This window comes from Herpailurus yagouaroundi, unplaced genomic scaffold (assembly GCF_014898765.1).
Source record: "Herpailurus yagouaroundi ecotype Mexico unplaced genomic scaffold, PumYag 29, whole genome shotgun sequence".
Classification (NCBI taxonomy): domain Eukaryota; kingdom Metazoa; phylum Chordata; class Mammalia; order Carnivora; family Felidae; genus Herpailurus; species Herpailurus yagouaroundi.
Genome location: NW_024412377.1, coordinates 95,042,070 through 95,066,275, shown reverse-complemented (window position 1 = coordinate 95,066,275; position 24,206 = coordinate 95,042,070). Strand labels below are relative to the sequence as shown.

General features: G+C 39.9%; 1 protein-coding gene across 6 annotated transcripts in view; it reads right to left on the bottom strand.

The window, feature by feature from the left end:
• The window catches only part of ACOT12 (acyl-CoA thioesterase 12), a 55,080-nt gene that overhangs the window by 7,729 nt on the left and 23,145 nt on the right, over positions 1 to 24,206 (bottom strand). For all 6 annotated transcript variants that reach the window (XM_040449556.1, XM_040449549.1, XM_040449538.1 and 3 more), the window contains 8 exons: positions 21,688 to 21,823; positions 12,913 to 13,069; positions 10,785 to 10,904; positions 9,794 to 9,944; positions 9,083 to 9,138; positions 8,708 to 8,771; positions 7,945 to 8,028; positions 2,872 to 3,005 (listed from right to left, as the gene is read on the bottom strand). In XM_040449556.1, coding sequence (XP_040305490.1) covers positions 2,872 to 3,005; positions 7,945 to 8,028; positions 8,708 to 8,771; positions 9,083 to 9,138; positions 9,794 to 9,944; positions 10,785 to 10,904; positions 12,913 to 13,069; positions 21,688 to 21,823 — 902 coding nt within the window. The remainder of the gene's footprint in view (positions 1 to 2,871; positions 3,006 to 7,944; positions 8,029 to 8,707; positions 8,772 to 9,082; positions 9,139 to 9,793; positions 9,945 to 10,784; positions 10,905 to 12,912; positions 13,070 to 21,687; positions 21,824 to 24,206) is intronic.

Sequence of the window (24,206 nt, the reverse complement as noted above, 5' to 3'; positions counted from 1 at the left end):
TTAGAAAGCTGTTTGGTCAGCAGGAATAATTATGCGTGTGATGGAGAGACTGGTGGGTGTGTGATTCTAAAGTCACTGCCCTCAACACTTCAGAGAACAGCATTTATGGTTGTTTAACACAAAATAATTTTTCTCTAGAATCAGGTAACAATATTTGAAGACTAGTGAATTGTTTGGATGTCAAGGAAGGACTCAGGTAAATGAATATGGTACACTGGAAAGAGTACTAAGTTCAGAGCCAAACATCTTTGTCTTTGAATCCCATACACACACTTCATATCAATGTTATGTTAGGTAAGTCACTTTGTTTTTTTTCATTTGTAAAATTAAAACCCCATACCTATGGGGTTATTGTGAGGATTAAATGAAAACACCTGGCCTGAATCACAGTAGGTACACAAGACGAGTAAGCATTCATTCATTCATTCCTCCCTTCATTCAAGTTCAGTTTGGCTGGAATGTCAGGTGATATAGGAAATAGTAACACCAAAATTTAGGCATTGTTCTTGATAAAAGCTTTGTACCTACAGAATGTCTACAAATATTGATGCGAGAAAATCATGAAATATTTCCTCTTCTCTCAGAATGTTTTATCATGATAGCATTAACCATGAAGTATTATTCTGGCATCTATGCAAATGTAACACATGACCCCAAAGGTGTTTCACTTTAGGGATACTACATTGCCTCTTACATGGTATTAATCATAATCCGGTTTAGGCATTTTATTTTATTTTAAAGTTTATTTTTGGGAGCGAGAGAGCAAGCAGGGGAGGAGCAGAGAGAGAGAAAGAGAGAGAGAGAATCCCAAGCAGGTTCCATGCTGTCAGTGCAGAGCCCAATGTGGGGCTTGAACCCAAGAATCATGAGATCATGACCTGAGCCAAGATCAAGAGCTGGACATTTAACCGACTGAGCCATCCAGGTGTCCCAGGTTTAGCCATTTTATTTTATTTTTAAATGTCTTCTTTGTTTTTGAGAGAGAGAGAGAGAGAGAGAGAGAGAGAGAGAGAGAGAACAAGTGGGGGAGGGGCAGAAAGAGAAGGGAACAGAGGATCCGAAGTAGGCTCTGTGCTGAGAGCAGAGAGCTTGCTGTGGGGCTCGAACTCATGAACCCTGAAATCATGACCTGAGCCAAAGTCAGATGCTTAGCTGACTGAGCCACCCCAGTGCCCCCAAGGTTTAGTCATTTTAAAAATGAGCTTCTACTTCATCAAGATGAGGAAGTAAATGGTAACGTTTAATAAATAGGAAGCCCATCTCACCAATCCTTCCCTTTCAGCAAGATGCCCAGTGAGGCCCTAGAGTGCTATATGTAGCCCCAGGAGCTGGAACTTCTTGGAGGAGGGGGTGTGGCCTGAGTGTGATCAGATCCAGTCAGTGCAGGTGCCTTGCAATCCAGGAAAGGAGCAAGAATGGAAGAGGCTGGATTGGGATGCAGGAGACAGAAAGTAACAGAAGGAAGAGACTGAGGCTGACAGTGGGCCCTGATCAGACAGGAAAAGCTGGCAGGAATGCCTTTGACTTCAGTTACTCACACAGCTTCGTCTCAGCTTCTCACCAGGGAGTGCTGCTTCACAGAAAAAGAAGGAACCGCTAATTAAATATCCAGAGTGGAAAGTGGGAAGACAATTAGGTAATCACTTTCTCAAGTACACTGAAGCTGTGTGCAAGCGTGTGGAATTCAAAGCCTGATGGATCTGGGTTCCAATTTGGGTTCTGTTGCTTTCCTGCCTGTGCAATCTTGGCAAGTCTCAGAACCTCTCTCGTTGAGTGGGAATAATATCAAACTTGAAGAGTTTTTTGGGAGGAGTACAACAGATGTGGGTAAAGCACATTAACTCAATATAAACGCTAAACGAAGTATTAAGAAAATTTTTGTTTTTACGTCTCTCAGTAGCACTTGATGCAGTTTTCTGTGCAGGGCAAGTTTTAAAACATACTTTTTAATTAATAAGCAATGGGTCATACACTGGGCAATGGAGATGGACTGCAACATGGAGGTCATCTTTTACATGAAGTCAGGGTTGCTTAAGAAAATACTTTAAATGTATTCTTACACGGGAACCCTCTTGCACTGTTGGTGGGAATGCAAACTGGTGCAGCCACTCTGGAAAGCAGTGTGGAGGTTCCTCAGAAAATTAAAAATAGACCTACCCTATGACCCAGCAATAGCACTGCTAGGAATTTATCCAAGGGACACAGGAGTACTGATGCATAGGGGCACTTGTACCCCAATGTTCATAGCAGCACTCTCAACAATAGCCAAATTATGGAAAGAGCCTAAATGTCCATCAACTGATGAATGGATAAAGAAATTGTGGTTTATATACACAATGGAATACTACATGGCAATGAGAAAAAATGAAATATGGCCTTTTGTAGCAACGTGGATGGAACTGGAGAGTGTGATGCTAAGTGAAATAAGCCATACAGAGAAAGACAGATACCATATGGTTTCACTCTTATGTGGATCCTGAGAAACTTAACAGGAACCCATGGGGGAGGGGAAGGGAAAAAAAAAAAAAAAGAGGTTAGAGTGGGAGAGAGCCAAAGCATAAGAGACTGTTGAGAACTGAGAACAAACTAAGGGTTGATGGGGGGTGGGAGGGAGGAGAGGGTGGGTGATGGGTATTGAGGAGGGCACCTTTTGGGATGAGCACTGGGTTTTGTATGGAAACCAATTTGACAATAAATTTCATATATAAATAAAAAAAAAAGAAAAAACAAAGTAACAATCAAAACAGATAACTTAATCAAATAATCTACACTTTTTCAATGCATGGTTATATTAACATAATAAAGATATTACATTTATAAAAAATAAATAAATAAATAAATAAATAAATAAATAAATAAATGTATTCTTACATGAAATGAGGGTCCCACAAAGGTCTCTTGGTAAAGTCAGAAAGGAGATGGTAAGTCAAGTGTGCTGGTCTTTCCACATGCTTTTCAACCCAAACAGATAAAAGGTCATGCTCTTCCAGGGTATATATTTTTATCTAAAATATAATAACAAAAAATAAATTACAAAATAAAAATGGATGTTTTCACTTTAAACACCACTCACAGTCACAGGCTGATTGTGCTGGCTAAGGCATCTTGGCACCTGAATAACAATGAAGCCAAATGATGGCAATTTCCCTTCAAATACTTGGATGTCTGGAGCTTGGACCACGGTGATATCCTCTGTGCCCTCTAAACAATATGTGACAGGTTCATTATTGTGCCACAGTCTTCTCTAGAAAAATAAAGAATGTAAGCATTTCTCTTTTTATCTCTTTGAGATATTTCCCTGACTCAAATAACGACAGAAAATATCACCAGGCTGATAGGCAACTCAGTGTTTCATCTCCCTTCAGACACCTTAGACACTTTCCCAGGTTGTCAGGCATGCCAACGGGTCCCAGAAAGTAAGCCACCACTTCTAGAACCAACTCAACCTTGCAAAGGGTTGAAAGCACCATGCTTCTTCAGCACAAAGCATTCTTTCAATTGTGAATCACAAGGGCTCATCTTCCTGAGAGCCAATTCCTGGGTTTCTAACGTTGTTATGCCCTTAGATAAGAGGAGGCCTGTCTTGGGGAGCCATTTGACACATACTTAAAACAATACATATCCCCTATTACTCCAAACTCTCCTGCCATTGCACTTTCGATAATAATCAGAGATATGTGCTCAGCTAAGAGCACATTTCTGTCCTGCCCATTTTCTCCATCTCTTTCAGGGTGCTTTGAAGTTGGTGTTGAAATGTGCCATCTTATAATCATCCCCATGGCAACAAGCTGTGAGAAGACAAACAAACAGAGGGTTAAGACTTCACTGCAAGAATCAAGCAGATGGACAAGTCAGGCTGTGAGGGAGAAAACCTTTATTTAAACATAAATATCTTCAAGAGAATGAAGAAGTAAGAAACAGACTAAAAGCAGATTAGAAAGAAAGGGAGTATCAATTTGTTTACACATGTTAACTGTCCAGTTAGTTAACCTTTGTGCAAAGACCATCTTTAAATCAAGCCCACAGAGGAGGACATGGCCTGGGCCATAGACACGTGAAACAGAAAGCCATGAATGCAGTTCCAGTGGGGGGCTGAGACTCACCCCAAAATGGCCATGCCTAACTTCGCTCCCCATACAGAGGAAGTAAAAGGAGGTTCCCTGGTGTAAATCCAGAAGGAAGTTATCTTATCAAAACTTGGTGGCCATGTGGCTCTAAGCCAGGTTTCTGGGTTCTATAGTCTCAGAGGGGGCAAGGGTAGGTGGCCAGGGTAAGTTCCTCACCTTCTGTCAGAATCAGACTTTGGGGCAGCCATAGTCTACACTGATGGAAGCAGTATGGAAAAGGATGTAATATTGGGCTAAGCACTTGCCAAGGGTTGAATTGTGTCTCCTCAAATTCATATGTTAAAATTCTCCCAGTACTTTAGAATGTGACCTTATTTGGAAACAGGGTCATTGCAGATATAATTAGTTAAGATGAGGTTATACTGCAGTAGGATGGCCCCTAATCCAATAATGACTGATGTTCTTATAAAAAGGGGAATTTTGGATGCAGACATGCACACTGGGAGAACGCCATATGAAGATGAAGGCAGAAATCAGGTGACACATTTACAAGCCAAGGAACACCAAAGATTGCCAGCAAACCACCAGAAGCTACAAGAGAGGCGTGGAACAGATTCTTTCTCACTTCTTCAGAAGGAATTAATCCTGCCAGCACCTTGAACTCAAACTTCCAGCTTCCATAACTGCGAGGCAATACATTTCTGTTGTTTAGGCCACCCATTCTGTGGTACTGTTACAGGAGCCCTAGGAAATGATCACAGTACTTTTTCAGGAAGCTGCTCCCCAGGTCACAGACACATACTGCTGCTTTCTATCCTGGAGCCAAGGCAAACACCAAGCTGAATAGCCACCATGAAACTGCCTCACACAGCTTGCTACGCTTATCCAGTGCTGAGTACATTATCAGATGAGGGAATGATATTTTGATCGTTCTCCCAGAAGATGAAGGGAGCAGGAAGTCCTGCTCACTGCTGTGCTGTGGGAACCCATGACACTGATGTAGACAGAGCAGACGAGTAAAGGCAGCTGTTGGTGTTGATCTCTTTAAACCCTAGTATTTTAGAAAAGCCAACTTCTGCTTAGTGAAAAAATTCTCTAAGACCAACTCTTCAAGAAAACATGTTCTCTTTCATGCTCAGAAGAGTACAGGTTAAATTCCATCTGGAACCAACTCAAACATTTTATCACTTGACGTCTGGCGAATTTTATTCTATGAAACAAAGCTGAAAGTAAATAAGCTCAAAATTGCTAACATTTTATAATGATATTGCTTTTTCATTCTAGTAAGATTCCGCTTAATGGATTTGGATATCTTATACAAACAGCACAGGAGGAAAGAGTATAATTTTAGAATTTTATACTATCTGTTGACCAATATGCTATGGAGACAACATTGTGGAAAGGAGAACAAAACTGGTTTTTACAGAGGCCTCTGTGGTGAGAGGAAGTGACCTGACCTTCCCTGGGAACCCCCAGGGGCGAAGGGGAGGAGAACTGGTCAGGGGGAGCTGTGAGACCCGGACTCTCCCCAGATTCAGTCAGAATAGCTCCTCTGGTCTGTTTCCTGTACTTGGCTTTGTTCTGCGTAAAGGTTGCAAAGTAGTCCTTGCCATTCTGGCTTTCATCACAGCCTTTCCAGTACACTCTCAGCTGCCCCCTAAATAAAAGGCTACTCCAGTCAGGTCAGTCTCCTACCCATGCTGATTTCTACCACGACAACTGGAATCATACTCCTCATTGCCTAGAGAGCCCCCTTCACCCTCCAGCAATCTACTTACACCATCTTCAAGGAGAAAAGAATCACCCCCTCTCCAAAGTCCTCTGGAAATAACTGTCTTGCTTTACTTTGTTGAAGTGCCTAAGAGCTGACCTTTATGATTTAAATATTATAATCTCTCACTTGTTTATAAACCACCTTAAAGTTACTCTTCAGCTGTTCCATGTGTATGTGTGATGTTACCCAAATAGACTGCAACTACAAGCTCCTTTCAGGTGAGAGTACACATTTTGATCCTTGTATTACTATACTATGATTAATTCCACGATCATACATACAAATGAAATATGAGTTAAAGAATAAGTACTGCCCAATTACAGATATCAAAAATCTTACTTTTTCCATTTAACTAATTTGTATCAAAAATAAGTACAGACTTTAAGCCCTGAAATAAATATGACTCCTAACACATAATTGGAAGAATTATTCAACTAAAAGGTGACAGAAAAAAGTAAGAGAGCTGTATTTTAAAATTAAAAGGATACAAACACTTTAAAAAGTAGGAGAGAAGAGGAGGGTAACTCAGAAAGGAAAAAAAATCAAATTTTTATCATAAATACAATCTAAAGAATTGGAGGGCTTCAAATTCAACAGAAATGACATAAGAATGTTGCTTTAATTACATAATATCTTCTAAAGTATCCACACAAAAATTAAGAATTAATTATTGGTGGCTCTCCTTAGATATGAGCCAATACACCATTTATTACTTTAGATTTATTTCTGGCCCCAAACTCCCAAAGAACTCAAGTTTTTATATATTATATGATTTCACAAAATGTGCGCTCTTCCTTCATTCCAGACACAAGTCTGCCCTTTCCAACACTGCTTAGATGCCAGCAATGATGCAAGAAACAGACTGCATGTTAGTAAAAGAAAACAAAGCCTTAAAGCATCTTTTATGTGGGATAAAGAGAAGATCATTTTATTACGTTTAACCTGTGTTTCTGCATCACTGAATTTGGTATACATGGAAACCTAACTGGATCCAAACAGGGTAAGAGAGACCCTGATAGGATTCAGAAGAAAAGATAAAAACACACTAAAAGCCAACAAACCAGAACAAAACACTGACAAAAGGTCAAGGTGAAAACAATCATTAAAGTAGCATCTCAGTTTCCTTCAATTTTAGGGTAAGTGACCATATAATTTATTGCCCAAACTGGGCACTGAGGCATTATCAATATTTATGACAAGACATCAGATGATGATGGAACAATCACCAATTATGATGGACAACCAGGAATATGGTCACCCCTCTGGTAGGTGCTGCTGCTTCACTGATGCTGAACAAGAGTACACACTGAAATATGAGCACAAAGAACTGGCATTACTGAGCCTGTCCTGAGTGCCCGGCACTGCTATGTTCTGGGACCATCTACAGCGGTGAGCTAAATGCCCACAGAGACCTTACAGTCTAGTCTAGTTGTGGGCATCAGCTTCAAAGGGTCTCCTAACCACTTCTGAAATGAGATAAAATTAGAATCCAAATTATATATGTTTACTTAAATTTGATGACCTGCAAAATAGTATAAAAGGTGCTAAGAGAGACACAAAGACGTCAAGACAAGGCTTCTTTCTTCAAAAGTTCATAATCTTGTTAGGGAAAAAGGCCATGTGTAAAAAGTTAAATTACTATGTAAGACATCAACATCAATTCAACGAAGCAGTGGAAGCACTGTCACAAGACAGGGCATAATTGATTGACAAATTAATTTTGAAAAAGTAATTGCTAAGGGGGTTCCTCCAGGGAAGTTCCTTCAGTCAGGATGATAGGAATTGGCTTTGTGCAGAAAGCATTTGTCCTGGTCTTGAAGACCAGGTTGGACTGAGGCAGATGGAGAGGAGAAAGAGAGAGGAGTGGAATATGACAACTAAGTTCAGAGGCAGGAATGTGTGGGGCAGCCTGGAGGACCACAAATCAACCGGCACGGAGCAGTAGATTCAGCCCTGGAAAGATACCTGCCTCTTAGAAATAGCTTCCCAGAAAGACTTTTTACCTTCTTAAAAGCAGCAGTAGAAGCAGAACCACCACCAGCAGCATGACAACTTTCATTTGTGATGGACAGCAGGTTGTACATAGACCTGGATGCCTCCTACCTTTTCCACAGCACTGGTAACCTCCCAGCCACTCTTGGCTGCCAGATTTTTGAGAGCCTCCACATTGGCATTACTCAGGGATACCTAAAACACAAATATCGTAAAAGCTGAGAGTTCGGTCCACAGATATGTGATCAAACAGTTTCTGCTTAGAAAACGGGAACTGTTAGAGCCAAAGTGATAATGCTAATCTCAGAACCAAGCTGTCGGTAACATAATTTGTCTCAAACACTTAATTCAGAATTCAGACAAAATAAAATGAGGCCTGCATGCTTAGCAAATTAGTATCATTTTAATTGGTGTCCTGAGCAAAGACAACATAACCTTTCAGTATGACTTATAATCAACATGTAATCAGTAAACTTGGATCTCCTTTTATAATTTATGGTCAAAAACTTTAAAATGACTAATACTTTGTTGTTGTGTTATAAAAATGCAAGCCGGAAGGCATGTCTTTTCAGCACAAATTATGGAGAGACACCGTATCTCAGTGTCATGCTGCTTGAATGCATTTGATGGCAGATCATTCTGAGTCTGTAGTTTGGAAACTGTACATGTAATTCAGACAGGGCACGGAAACTACTAGTTGGTAACCACTTACTAATAGTTTGGTTTTATTCTGAGATGATTGGCTGATATAATTTACCTTTTCATCTAACTTGTATAGGCACAACCTGAAGCAGTTAAACATGGGAACTTTCATGTTTATAATGATACCATTTTCCCTTTTTACACGAAAAGCTCCAAATCATAAAACGGTTACCTGGTTGCTTATGTCCCATTGTACACAAACTGGCACTTCTTCTTTGTGGGAAGTAACATATTTTCTGGAAAAAAATTAAAATGTTACTTAACATGTTATAATAATGTTATAATAATAAAGTTTTCTTCCCTGCATTTGGCACACAACAGTCACCATGACACTTTCTTGAACTGAAATCAGCAGTTTTAAAAGCTACTTTTACTAGTGGAACAATCAAGAAAAAAAAAATCTGTCACAGTTAGCCTCCAAGTCAGAAAATATCAGACTGTCTCATGTTACATTATGTGGGAACAGACACCTAGAGAGGGGCCCTTTGCTGTATAATTTGTTAGATAAGAGAACATAGCCTCAAATCCTTATGCCCACATCCCTTACCTGCCTAGGCGAATTCTCTTGCGTGCAATAGCTCCACGATACCGTCTAAAATCATCCTTTAATAAAAAACAAATTAAAATCAATACATTTCTAATTTAATGGTACAATCCTTAAGTGTCTCTCTCTGAATTCAGTTGAAGGGGCTAGTTGGAACACACATGGTGTCTCTGTGTGAACTATACTCAACACCCACAAAGGGCAAGTGCACGGATAAAGACAACCTTTGCAGCCTGTTTTTTTTCCCCTTTTTTAAAGTGGTGACTGTTATCATTTCTGTTATCAGAATTATACATCTATCTCACTATACAGTTTTTAGAAAAGGTGAGGGTGGGCAGCAAGGCCACTCTCAGATAGGGAGAAGATACAGTTCCATTGCATGTAGAGAACCATGGAGAGCTGGAGTAAAGAAGTGGGAGAAGAGAGTCAGAAATAGGACACGGAAGATGATGTTCTTCCCACAGCAGCACATAGCGGAACAGAAGTGAGGTCTCTAGGGCCTCTATCATTCTAACAAATGATGAGAGTGATCGGGGGTGGGCAGGGGGAGAAAAAGTCCATTTTACTTTGTAATGTAAAAAAGAAAAAAAATCTAAAGAGGAATAGCCTTGGAAGTTGTTGCTGGTGTGGGGAGATTCTGGGTAGAGCTCTGCAACCCACCACTTCCCCCAGAATAAGTGGTCTGATTAATGAACTCACGTGCTGATAACTGACCTTTGATATGGGTTTGATTCTGGGAAATGTGACCATTTCTTCCTTATCATTGACAGCATTATAAATGAGAAAAGCACTGTTGATGTGACGGCCTTGGCCCTTAGACCACTCCTGACAGTCAAAGGCTTCCACGCGCACTCCCACTTCAACACTGCAGAGGGCGACACAGAGCTGTGGGCAGAGAACCAGAGCCTGCCAGGCCTCCTCTGCCCACACAGCCACCACCGCTTCTGAGGGAGGAAAAGAATGAGGGTTCTGGGCTTTTCTTTTTGTCATCGCAAATGCATGCAACTGTTAAAATCCATTTCATCAGAGTGATGAATCTGATGCAGAAGCCCCTGGGAGAACTCCCACTTCACTTTCCCACCAAGTGGGAAAAAGGCCAGTTAGGAAGGACTTTCTATACCTTCATGAACATATTTTGATAATGGGGAATGGGGGAGTTGATAGTGCCAAAGTCAAGTTTTCTCCCCTAAACCTAACAGTTCCATATTTAAAAGCATCAAACACTAAAATTGGATAGGAAACATACTCTTTTTCACATTTTAAAAGACTTAAGGCAATTAAATCTTTTCATTGTGTATCAAGAAAAACATAACTGGGAAGTGGTTCGGGCTTCATGGTGATAAATAACAGGTTCATTAGGAGTCAGCTGACCATAAAGTCACTGGGACTCTTCTGAGAGTGAAAAAAAGAGTAATAATTATGACAGGTACACACCAAGATGGTACTGGGTTAACTGTACCCTTATTATGAGACAAAAACCAACCCATCACAATTTACTAAGTGCAAAGAGCCTCCAAGAAGAAAACAGAGTTAAAATGAGTTGTCTATAGATGTTGAAGATGAGTGAAGTTAAAAAAAAAATTAGAAGGAACTTGGTTATTTTAAAGTAGTCCCTACACTTACCTCTACACTGAAATAAGAAAATTTATTCATTTGCAAGTTTGAATTTGTCCACAGCAGGCTAAGAGCACTAAAAATGCTTTACCAGGTCTGAAATGTATTGTTGACAATGGCATTGAAAACAAGACGATCTCCAACAGCAGATGGTCCCCGAAACTTAAACATGTCCACGGACTTTAGAAGGGGGTGTGCCCTACAGAGGCGGCTGATGAAACAAAGGGAAGAGAGAGAGGAGAAAGAGGTCACTCTTCAAAGTATTTTCATGAACTGCTAATTTGCGTAACAAATGCAACGGACAAATACTTCTTTTTTTTTAAATGTTTTTTAATTGTTTGTTTATATTTTGAGAGAGAGAGAGAGAGAGAGCAGAAGAGGAACAGAGAGAGACGGAGAGAGAGAGAATCTGAAGTAGGCTCCAGGCTCTGAGCTGTCAGCACAGAGCCCGACTCGGAGCTTGAACTCACAAGCCCTGAGTTCATGACCTGAGTCAAAGTTGGACGCTTAACTGACTGAGCTACCCAGGAGCCCCTCAGTGTGTTTTCTAAATAAACATCTTTTAACTCTTGTAAGAATGAAATAAGTACATTACATAAGTTGAGAGTGGGTCTGTACAATCCCTGCAAACATTTTTGGAAATACTATGTCCCCGAGCTGGAGGGTCTTTACTGAGATGCTTGGTGCTTCTGCTCTTGTGGTGACAGTCATGCTCTTGTTTTGTTCCCTATCTCAGTCCCTCTGAAAAACAAACCAAGGTCTTCTGTCCTCATTTGAGGGTTCTATTCATCCTGACAGCTCATGGCCACAATCACAGGAAGTTGTAACTCTCAGGTTGGAGGGGAGCACAGTGAAGGAACTACCAGCTAGTGCTATTCACACCAGTTTCTTAGCTTCAACTGAATTCACTCACATATCAAAAGACTCATATTTTTTTCTATTGGAAAATTACCTAGATTGCTACACAAAGCCTGAAAGGCTACAAGGTACACATTTTACAATTTTGTGTGTGTGTGTGAAATTTTGAAATTTTGTAAAGTATGTTTAATCTCAGAAAGTTACTTTGGTAATTTTCTACATTTTAGATCCCCATGGTAGTCATTCAATTACTCAAAGGAATTGTGCCAACACTATGTGAACAGATTCTGTCACAGTTAATTATATTGTAAGCCTTACAAAAGAACAGGTTCAAATTCTTTATTGCCATTGAGAACGACAATCTCATTTTAAAAACAAGCTCTCTTATTTGCGCATAATTTATAGGAAGGATTACTACAGGTTTCTAACTATGGTCACAATTATAGACATACTCATCATAAAATTCTTTTCATTTTGGGAAAATAAAATCTTAACAATGTTCCATGGTTACAAGATTGTCAGTAGGGCAATTCCTGTTCAAATGCATTTTCCGAATACACAGTGTTCCTTAAAACTGCTCAACTGCCTACATGGTTCCATTAATAATAAAATACCTTTTTTGAAACTGAGGAGTACTTAAAAGTATTCTTTCAAGTTCCTCTCTTTGTTATCTTATTTTTCAGTTAATCCTTTGGCCATAATGATTCTAACCAGCACCTTCAAAGGTCAAACCAAATTGTAAAGTGTCTTTAAAAAAGTTTGCAATTTGAGTATTTTTAAGTGTAAAGGTCGTCTTCCATTTCTATTCTGCATCCACCATGTCATAACTATCATTACAAGAAGCTGCAGCGTTACAAGATCAACATTTACAATTCAGAATAAAGTACTAGAACTGTCATTTTATTTTTATTTTTGAGCCAAGAACATAAACATTCACCTTTAAACAAAAGGGCAGATTAGGAGCACCTGATTGGCTCAGCAGGTTAAGTGGCCGACTCTTGGTTTCAGCTCAGGTCATAATCTCCTGGTTTGTTGAGTTGGAGCCCCACACCCAGCTCCACATGCAGAGCCCGCTTGGGATTCCCTCTCTTTTATTCTCTCTCTCTCTCTCTCCCTCCCTCTCTCTGCCCATTCTTTGCTCATGCTCTGTCTCTCTCTCTCTCAAAATAAATAAACTAAAAAAATGAAAAAAAAAAGACAGATTAATCCTAAGGTAAACAGATAAATGACTTATTTTCTCATTTTAATAAATGCCAACACTCTCCTCTCCTTCTCTCCTAGCTCAATAACCAGGACTCAGACCCTTTCTGATCTCTCCCCACTGGACACAACATCACACACCAAAAGTCAAAACCAAGAACCTTGCAGAAATAGTAGCCAGACTCTCCATCCAAGCCATAATTTGGCCACCAAATGTATTTCCATGATGGTTTGCATGGGGTGGGAGGACAAGTTCAATGCTCTGAACAGCGGTGCCACCTGTAGAAACCATTCCTTCCTCTTCATCACAAATGGGATCTGAAGGAGGGATGCAGACATTAATATTGGTGGAATTAACTGCACAAACTGGGACTACTATTTTTCCTTCCTAGCTGTACCCTTAACTCATGGGATTTTTAGAAAAATTAAATTATTCCTGAAGACTTAAATCTCCTGAGGAAATAAACAGGTTTGATTCTAAAGAGTGACCTTCATGAATTCCAGGGAATTGGATAGCTGATTAGAAAGGCCCTTTTAACGTTTATTTATTTTTGGGACAGAGAGAGACAGAGCATGAATGGGGGAGGGGCAGAGAGAGAGGGAGACACAGAATCGGAAACAGGCTCCAGGCTCCGAGCCATCAGCCCAGAGCCTGACACGGGGCTCAAACTCACGGACTGTGAGATCGTGACCTGGCTGAAGTCGGACGCTTAACCGACTGCGCCACCCAGGCGCCCCTAGAAAGGCCCTTTTAGAGATTGCATTCCAATCTATCATACAAGTTCATTGGAATTTTGATTAAAATAATGATTAAATTTAAACTTGAGTTGTTTGGAGTGGAGAAGGGGCAGATCAGTGTGGGGAAAGTCAGAAAGAAATTTGGGGGTTGATGGTATGTTACTATATTGATTGTGGTGATGGTTTTATGGGTGTACACGGCTCAAAACAAACTGTATACTTCATGAGCACATGAATTTAGGGTATACCAGTTATTATTTATAATTATAATAATTATTATGTTATTTATAACTGCATTATGTATGCATAATATTATTTATGGTGCATCAATTATACCTCAATAAAGTTGTTAAAATGAAAGGACTTTGAGCTATAAAGGGCCAAAGATACAGAAAATCTGGAATAGTTTGCTCTAGTATAAACTTCAGAATGGGAATGTGGCCTCCATAGTTACTGTTTTGCAATGAATGCAGTCACGAACAGAAATGGCACAATGAGTTGTACTTCTCAGTGTCCTTCTGCTTCCTTCGAATCATATCTGCTTCATTTACTGACAAATTGGTTTTTACTCTCAACAATGGAAAAATCATTTACTCTGGCTGCAAAGCAGTAAAATGTATTCAATTATGCGTCTTGCATCATCTAGTGAATCAACAGCTAGGCCTAAATCTTGTGTGGCTTTGTTGAGGAAGTAGAGGGAGGATTTACAAATCGGGGACCATCCCGGTTGTCCTGTCAGAGGCAGAGCTGAGCTTGCAGCCCAAGAGCATAGATTAGGCAGCTGTTGGGAACTGGGAATGGGGCCATTCTTGGCACAGTCACACATAAGTGAGCAGAGAAGTGTGGCTACAAAGACCTGAACTGCATTTCCTCATGAAATTTTTAGATTTATAATTAATTGATGGTCTTTTAATTTTTTTCCCCTTCATTTCACTGATCATTTCAGTCTCCTACTTGAAAACATGTCAGAAACTTCCAAAAACACCCTAGTACAAAAGCCCAGGGGCGCTTGGGTGGCTCAGTTGGTTAAGTGGCTGGCTTCAGCTCAGGTCATGATCTCAAAGGCTCTGATTTCAGGCCCCACATTGGGCTCTGTGCTGACAACTCAGAGCTTAGAGCCTGCTTTAGATTCTGTGTCTCCTTCTCTCTCAGTCCCTCCCCCACTCACACTCTGTCTCTGTCTCAAAAATAATTAAAACATTAAAACTAAATGAAAAATAAATAAAAGCCCAAATCCTTCCCTTGGCTAGGGAAGTCCTTCCTTCCTTGTCTGGTCTGTCTACTTCTCCAGTCCCAGCGAGTCTGATTGCGACTACTACCACTCTCCTCCTATCATATTCTCTTTCACTCTCTCTCTTTGTTCTAGCTATGAGGGCCTTTTTTCAGTCCTATAACTAAGTACTGTCTTCAACATCAGGGAATTTGCACATATTGTTTGCTCTATCAGCAGGACTATCACATTCTTCCACTTATCTCTTATCCCCTATTTTTATAGGGGAGCAAATTTTGCCACCTCAAGATATGCCTCTTTGGCATGTTGCTTCTTTTAGGCTTATTATTTTAAGAAACCATAGAGAAGCTCTGAAAAAGAAATTACCCTTTGGTAAGAGACATTTATGTGTATAAGAAAAATCTCTATTTGTAAGCATATTTACCTTGCTGTACCAGAAAGAGGGGGATGACTGTAAATCTAGAAACTTACCAGAGAAGACAATGATTTAAATCTACAAAATAACCTTATCCTTGTTTACTGTGCTTTCCTCGGTAACCTCCCATAACTGACCCACCACCCCCAATATCATCTCTTGTCTTTGGCTTTGCCATTTCAATGAGTTACTCATTTTTTTCTGGATCTCTCCCATGTATATAGGCAGTATCCTGTAATTAAACTTTTGTTTGATTTTCTCCTGTTAATGTCTCATGACAATTTAATTCCCAGACCAGCTAGAAGAAGCTTATAAAGTAAAACTTTTCCACCTCAACACTATGTTGGCTCATCTCAGTCAACACTTCCTCAGGAAAGCCTTCCAGATCTAACAGCTAATTCCCATTTATGAGCTCACACATGCATCTTTATTTTATAACTATACTTTTATTTTTCTTTGTGTGATCTTTGACCCGCTAGATCCGAAGCTCCTTTGGACAAGAACTGATTTTCTTTTTAAATTCTAATATAATTCCTTAATATGAGCACTCAGTAAATATTTATTGAATGAATGAATGAATGAATGAACTTAATTTTGCTGATTTATTCCACATTCATAGTCCCTGCTTTCAACAGAATTTTCTAGGTAACAAAGTGTACCAATGTACACTTTTGTATGTTGTTTAGTAGAGTTCCTACTGCTTTGCATTTTCACTTAAACAATACTGTAGACTCTTCAAATTTTTCCAGTTTTGTGGGTGTGAAATATCTTATGTTGGTTATAATTTGGATTTCCCTGATTAATGTGGTCCATCATCTTTTCATATGGATACCAAACTTTCTTGTTACCTCTGAATGAAATGTCTATGTCATTTGCTTCAAATGCTATTTTTCTCCCATTCTTCTATCCTTTCTTTCTGGAACTCTGATTAGATGCATGTTAGACTTCTTACTCCTTTCTATATGTCTCCAAATCTTTCATATATTTCCCAATTCTTTGCCCATCCATCTGCATTCTAGGTAACTCCTTCAGATCTATCTTCCAGTTACTGTCTTATCTGCTGTTCAATTCATTCATTGAGTTTTAAATTTAAATTATTATATATATTTTTGTATAGAAATTCTCTTTGTCAAATCTTCTAGGTAATTTTTTTAATTCCTGAATAATACTTTTGATTCTATTTCTTTAAAATATATTAACGTTTTTACTTCAACATTCTTTATATGATAAATGCAGTAATTGTAGTCTTTGTGGGCCTCCTCAAAGGGGGCCCACCTCCCCAAAGCACCTTCAGAAGGTGATTCCTCTAGATTTTGGTGACTTATTTATTTTTATTTTTCAGGATTTTTGACTAGGAGTTCATATGCCTTGGATCTGCATCTGTGGGAATTCTTTTAGAGCGGGGCTTAAAGTTATGTCTCCAGAGGTTTGCATTTGTGGCTGCCAGTCACCTGGAGGTACTGTAACACAGTGCCACTTCATAATAAATTTCTCTTGGTCTGTTTCAGTACAAACAAGTGATGTGGATTCTGATACCAAATCTACCTAAGAATGTACCTGTGATTGAATTCTCAAAGGAAAACAGGTCCCCCCATCCCCAACCCCACCCGTTTTACCTAGGGTTAAGGTCTCAATGAGATAGGAAAGCACCCCTACCAAAGCTCATTGAGGATTGGGATTTTTTTCAACTGACTCACTGAAAGTATCATTTTTTTAGGTTTGCAGCTCCATTTAAGGTTCCCTGATTCAACCTTCCACCTATCATGGGCCACTGGCTTTGTTTCCTGAGCCTATGCAGGCCCATTAAAACACAAGTTCTAGGTCTTCTAGTATCTACAGAGTCCCAAGCAAATTTGTGTTTTCCAATTATGGCCAGACTTCAAGATTTTCTCTTATTCTTCTTCCTGCTGAGATGTGTTTGCAAAGATGTTTGTAAATATTTTATCCAGAAATTTTAGCTTGTTCTAGACACCAAATCCACCATATTGCTGTAATCAGAATTGGACTGCTTCCTAAAGTGATATTTAAACACACATGAAATCTTGAATCTTTCAACTTCTTTTTTCTCTCTTTTTTTGCCATTACTGACATTGTCAGATGATGTCCTATTAATACCTAAAACTGTACTGATTTTTTTAGGTTAATATCTCTTGCTTTTTTGTTCCAAATAAATATAAACTATCTCTAAAATGCACTGTTAAATGAAAAAAAAGAAAAGTGCATAGCTAATTGAATATTGTGCTCTAAGTATGTGTGTGCGTGTGTGTGTGTGTGTGTGTGTGTGTGTGTGTGTGTGTAATATTGGTTGTCTTTCAAGATAGGAACTGGGTAACTGGGAGATACTGATGGCAGGAAGTCGTAGCTTTTTTAAAAAAAATATTTATTTTGAGAGAGAGCATGCACATGTGTGTGCGTTGGGGAGGAGCAGAGAGAGAGGGAGACAGAAAATCCCAAGCAGGCTCCACATCATCAGTGCAGAGTCTAATGCAGGGCTCAATCCCATGACCATGAGATCATGACCTGAGCCAAAATCAAAATTGGACACTCAACCAACTGAGCCACCAAAGCGCTCTGGAAGTCTTATCTTTTAACTGAATGCCCTCATACCTTTTGAACTTTCACCCTGTGCATGTGTGCTACCTATTTTTAAATAATTTAAAATAATGATAAAATAAAAAATTGAGTAGGCAATATATTATGGAAAACATTGTAAAGACACAAATGTAAGGCAATTCCTTCTTTTCTGAGGGATAACTTTAAAGACAAAGCTACTCGATTCTTATAAAGACATACATGGCATACACTGGGATACAAAGAGGTGGGTACTAGGGCAGGTCATGTATGCATAAGCATATATGCAGAAATATACTGAATACAGGTGACCTACGACATGGATGCAAAAATATACTGAGTACAGGTGACCTCAGCGTAGAAGCATGCTTATTTACAGGTAACTGCCAATCATTGGAGAAATATAGCTCTCCTAGGCTCAGAGACCAAGTCAGGTCACAGTTCTGTCTGTGTACTCAAGTATGGTAAACAAACCTCACCCTTTCTACAGACTTCCAAATAAGACCATGCCTGTCCAGAGGTCAATTACAATACTTGTACTTTGGATGTTCGTTAAGTATTGTGTCATCATTCTGTTTGGACAATTTTGCATTCATTCTACAATTTCAGGTCAGGAACTTTGACCTGAATTGAAGTCATTTTAACTGTTGTTTTCCTTCTCACAACCAGAAAGAATTAACACAGGATAATGCTCATAAAGATTTGATTTCTCACTAAAAAAATAATTTAATGCTCCAAATATGAAGTCTTTTCCTATATACCAAGCCTCCAAACAGTGACTCAGTGGTACAAGAACACACTCCAAAGAAGTCCTGCTTTTATGTAATCTAATCTCATCTGTTTCCCTTTTCTTCTGAAAGCATATGATTTTAACTAAAATTTCTCACTGTTCCAATGATATGCATTTCAATCACACAAAATCTTAAAAGAGATTCCAATTAGTTCTGATATTACTATCAATGTTAGAACCCTGGGTTTTCTAAAAACACTGTTCAATAACAGAGATGATCTAGCTGTCTTCCTTCAGAAGGTATTGTCCAGTTCAAGACAAACCCTATCAGATACACTGGACAGCAGGTGGACAAAACACGCACTCAAGGGCAACTTAAAGTTCTGGGGTCTGGCTCTGACATTAAGAGAAATTGCTTTTAGGTTCTATGGTTGCTTCAGTGGCATGCAAGCTTGTAAAATTTCTAAAAAGATAAAATCAACAAAATTAAGTTAAAAGTTGTATTGTACAAAGGAATGTAGAATAATCCACTTTTACAGCAGATTAGAGGAAACATGATAGAAACAGACTTCTAAAAATCCATACTTCTGAAGTATTTTTTTTACTTTAAAGAGAGAAAGAGATAGTGTAAGCTGGGGAGAGGGCTGAGGGAGAGGTAGAGAGGGAAAGAGGGAGAGAAGGAAAGATAGAGGAGGAGAGAGAGAGAGAGAGATGAAGAGAGGGACAGAGGGACAGGGGGAGAGAGGGAGAGAGGGAAAGAGAGAGAGAATGGATCCTAAGCAGGCTCCACGCTCAGCACATAGCCTGATGTGGCACTTCTGGGATCATGACCTGAGGTGAAATCAAGAGTTGGACACTCAATCAACTGAGCCACCCCTTAAAAATCTGTAATTCTAAACTGAACCAGACCCATAGAGGAGATCTTGCCCAACTTCCTAACACACTGAAACTGAAGTCAATTGCAATCATTCTACCTCTACATTTGAATGGCTGTAGCATGTGAGAATGACTTTTCTATTCCCAATTCAGTGGACAGTTTTTATTCCTCACTTCCTGGAACACAGGTGACCACTCATTTCTTCATGTAACTCTACTCCCTTGACTTATGATGCTAGTCTCTCTGGTTCTCGCTGCATCCCTCCCACTAGTCCCTCTAGATCTTCTTTGTAGATCCATCCTCCTCCTCTGATTATCTCTTATGGCCATGTTCTGCAGGTTCCACTCTTGCCCACCACCCTCTTGCCCCTATGAGCCCTCCCTGGGTGACTGTAGGTACTGGCTTCATTTGAATTGCCATCTATAAGCTGCTGTGTCTCAAACTAAATCTCCCCAGCCTGGTTTTGTCCTTTTGGTTGTTCCACAAGCACATGAGACTAAACTGAACTCATCATCCACCTCATCAAAACTGCCCCTCTCCTGCCCCTCATATGCATGACCTCAGTTCAAGATACTACCATTAATTAGCTAGTTGCTCACACCAGAAACCTGAGAGTTGTTGTGAACTTCTTCCTCACCCATCTCCCCATCAGTGACCCTATTCTACTGATTTTACCCCTTGTATAGTTTTGGACTTTTCTCCTCCTTTCTATACTACCACTGCCTGGAGTAGCCACTCCTCATCCTTTGCCTGGTCTCCCTGCATATAGTCTCTTCTCCTCTACACAGAATGACCACATTAAGTGCCAGCCTAATCATGCAACAAGTGTGCCCAAATCTGTATCAGCTCTCTTTAAGGAGAGAATAAAGTTTAAGCCTCTTAACTTGACCTAGGAGAGCCTCCATGATACAGTCCTATCTTTTCATGTACTGCCTCCTTCCACCTTGAATTTTCTTTGTAGTTTGCCCTTGTTCTCATGGTTCGGCCACTTTATTACTTTAGCAAAAATGCATTTAAAATATATTTTGGTACAGAGACCATCTTTACAAAAGGATGGACTCTTCTCAGCATAGTAATTTAATGACGAAGTCTTCATTTCTTCTAAAGTAGCTTTGTAGGGCGCCTGGGTGGCTCAGTCAGTTAAGCGTCGGGACTTTTGATTTCGGCTCAGGTCATGATCTCATTCTTCATGAGTTTGAGCCCCACATTGGGCTGACAGCACAAAGCCTGCTTGGGATTCTCTCTCTCCCTTTCTCCCCTTCCCCCATTCGCTCCCATGAGCACACAGTATCTCTCTCAAAATAAATAAATTTAAAAAAAGCCGCTTGGTAATGGGCATTGTCTTTTAAAAGTCTGCAAGAATAGAAGCCTTTGAAAAACTTTTTTCCAACCGAAAGGTCATCTGTAAGGTCGTCCCCGGGCCATGATGATGTCATGCAGGGCAGAATAAATCCCCCACACACAGGTCACCCCTGCTTCTGCCTTCCTCTCTCCTCTGGCCTCTGTGTCTCCTCTTCTTCCTTCCTCTCTTCTAATATTCTCATTCTGATCCTTTCTCCTCTCCTTTCCTTCCTCTTCTACTAGTGGCTGCCTTGGAGCCCAGGTGAGTTGAATCTTCTGGGAACTTCCTGTCTCACCACTGGGAGCAGAGTGGCTCAAGCTAGACCACTCCACTTCCTCCCCTTCACCACTTTGCTCTCCCTGAAAGGTCATCTCCCCTGGGGCTGAAGGAGATGGGGTCAGAAGTAAAGGAAGGGCAGGGGAGGGGCAAAGTGGCCCTCTTTTCCATGCCATTCTGGCCCCATGAGGCCTCCAAGAGCCTGGGGGTTCGCAGCCAGAGAACTAAGACACTCTGGCTAATCAAACAGTGCTATTGGGGGAAGAGCCAGGAAACAGAAATAGAATCTTATCGCTTCCATTCATAGCTCCTGTGATCTTTAGCAAGGCTCACCACAGCTCACTTTCCGTTTTCTCCTCTGTTAGTATTATAAGCAGTTCATATGAAGTAATGAAAGAGAGCCTGCTTAGTAAACTGTGAAGCACCAGATGGACATATCCCTGTGCTGTTGTTCCTCCATTCTTTGGTCACTACTGAGTGCATACTTACCAATAAGGACTGCCTGGTCCCTGTGACCCTTCTTTTCCTCTCTCCTCCCCTGTAGATCCTCCAATTTAAAGAGGTCTTAGATAACTGCAGTTATATTTTGAATTGGCCAGGCCCTTCCTTCTCCAGCCACTGAGTTTGTTGGGGAAGACACCTACCATTGCCAGGGCTGAACTGTAATAACAAGGTGAAAATAAATGTACTCTAAGAAAGGACCCCTCTGCTTGTCACAGTCATATAATTAAAGTTCCCATAAGTAGATTTACTGACCATCAAACTCGCTATTTTCTTTCATCAAGTTTTTAAAAGTATCTTCATGATGTAATCGAACTTTCCTTCTCTCTGAAGCCAGATTATGTTCCACATGATCTTGCTCAGTCAGAAGTGTGACTGGTTTTAAATGAATCTAGAGAAAGAAAAACATTTATCTTTCATTGCCTTGTTAAATTATAACAGCGCAGCATGGATTTTGCAAAACCAATGATATGTTACATTGTTTTCTAACTCCAAGTAAATAGAGTATTTCTGGGGGCACCTGGATGGCTCAGTGCATGAAGCATCTGACTTTTGATATCAGGTCAGGTCATGATCTCATGGTTGTGGGATTGGCACCTGTATTGAGCTCTGTGCTGACAGTGAGCCTGCTTGGGATTCTTTCTCTCCCTTTCTCTCTACTCCTCTCCGGCTTGAGTTCACTCTCTCTCTTTCAAAAATAAATAAATAAATAAATAAATAAATAAATAAACTTAAAAAAATTTTTTTAAATATTTATTTTTGAGAGAGAGAGAGAGAGAGAGAGAGAGAGAGAGAGAGAGAGAGAGTGCACGAGCAGGGGAGGGCAGAGAGAGAGGCAGACACAGAATCCAAAGCAGTCTCCAGGCTCTGAACTGCCAGCACAGAGCCCGATGCAGGGCTCAAACTCACTGACTGTGAGATCATGACCTGAGCCGAAGTCAGATGTCTAACTGACTGAGCCACCAGTAATAATCTTCTTTAAATACATTATGTGTACATCTCTCTCTTCAGTAGAAAGATCTAGTCTTGTTATATCATAGTTGTCATCATGAAGTACCCTTACAGTGTATTTTTTATGCACATTTTAGTTTTGCTCTGACTCCAGAGGGATGCCACTTCCTCTGCCATAATCAAACAGTCATTCCAGTGACAGCCCTTTCCCAGTCTCTAGATACAGGGGTGCTCATCTCCTGAATCAATAGCAAGATAGTTAGGATGGTTGTTCTCACCATGACCTTGCCATCCCAGTTTTCCTATAGTGTGTGAGGGACTGAAGTTATCCAAATAAGACTCTGATTCTCCGAGGGGCAGTATGGTATAACCAGGAGGTTTTTAGAAAATTGCATTTATAAAGTTAAATATCATGAACGTTTTTTATTTTGTTATAAAATCATCTGTGTGAACATTTATATTGTTTTCAAAATTTGGTATTAAAACAATGATGCGTGAGGGCTCCTGGGTGGCTCAGTCGGTTAAGCGCCCGACTGGGGCTCAGGTCATGATCTCGCAGTTCGTGGATTCAAGCCCTGTGTTGGGCTCTGTGCTGACAGTTCAGAGCCTGGAGCCTGCTTTGGATTCTGTGTCTCCCTCTCTCTCTGCCCCTCCCCTGCTTGTGCTCTGTCTCTGTGTCTCAAAAAATAAATAAAATGTTAAAAAAGTTAAAAAAAATTTTTAAATAGACCATTCCTGGGTGTTTTCACACATATTATTTGACTAAGTTTTTTTCTTAAAATATTTTTAAACTAAAAAGTCAATATAGGCATAATTATTTCTTCATATAATACATGCTTTAAAGAGTTTTCCAAATATTAATTTTCCCTGATTTTCAAAATTTTCAACAGGCCTACAGAATAAAAAATTCTTCAAATTAATGAATGAGGAGAGGAACTTTGAATCCGCTGAATTCTTACTATGAAATGTTTTCTACTTTTTGCAAAATTAAAATCTCAAAGGAAGGGAGTAAAGATGCACTCGAGAAAGGTATCATGTACTGAGAGAGATTTCTAATTTGGAAATTTCATCACACAGTGAAAACATTGTCTAATAAGCAAATTGAAAGAATCAGTAGGTCAGAACAAAGCTTAATTTGACCTCCAGAAATCTGGAACTATGGTGCAGCAGAACGAAGGGCTCAAGCTCTGCCAGAAAAGCCTGTCTGCTAACCTGCGTGCATGAAAAAGTCACCCTGCAGCTGGATGGGAATAATTCCATGCTTGTTTCCAGGACACCTAAAGGCTGGCACTGACCCTTAGCCAAGACTACAAAATAGCTAAGGGATTCATAATATGCTGCTTTCAAGTCTAAGATTCCCCTGGAGTACCTTGTCTAATTTGTTTAGGAATATATAGAGACTTGATAACTTACACTGGTTTAGCTCTATACAACCTTGTTTTAGTTATGTGACCAGAAGGGTGTAAAAGTCCACCTAGTAAACTTGTGCCTTGGCTCTCCAATCTTAATCCAGATGAAGCATATTTTGTATAACTGAAAAGGACTGTGAGAGTGAAAAACAGAGAGCTTCCCCCTAAGGTCAGGAATAAGACCAGGATGTCCACTCTCACCACTTCTATTCAACATGGTACTGGAAGTCCTACCCACAACAATCAGACAACAAAAAGAAATAAAAGGTATCTGAATTGGTAAGGAAGAAGTGAAACTCTATTTGTAGATGAAATGATACTATATATATATAAAATCTTAACTCCACCCAAAAATTACTAGAACTGAAAAATGAATTCAGTAAAGTTGCAGTGTACAATGTATAGAAATCTGTT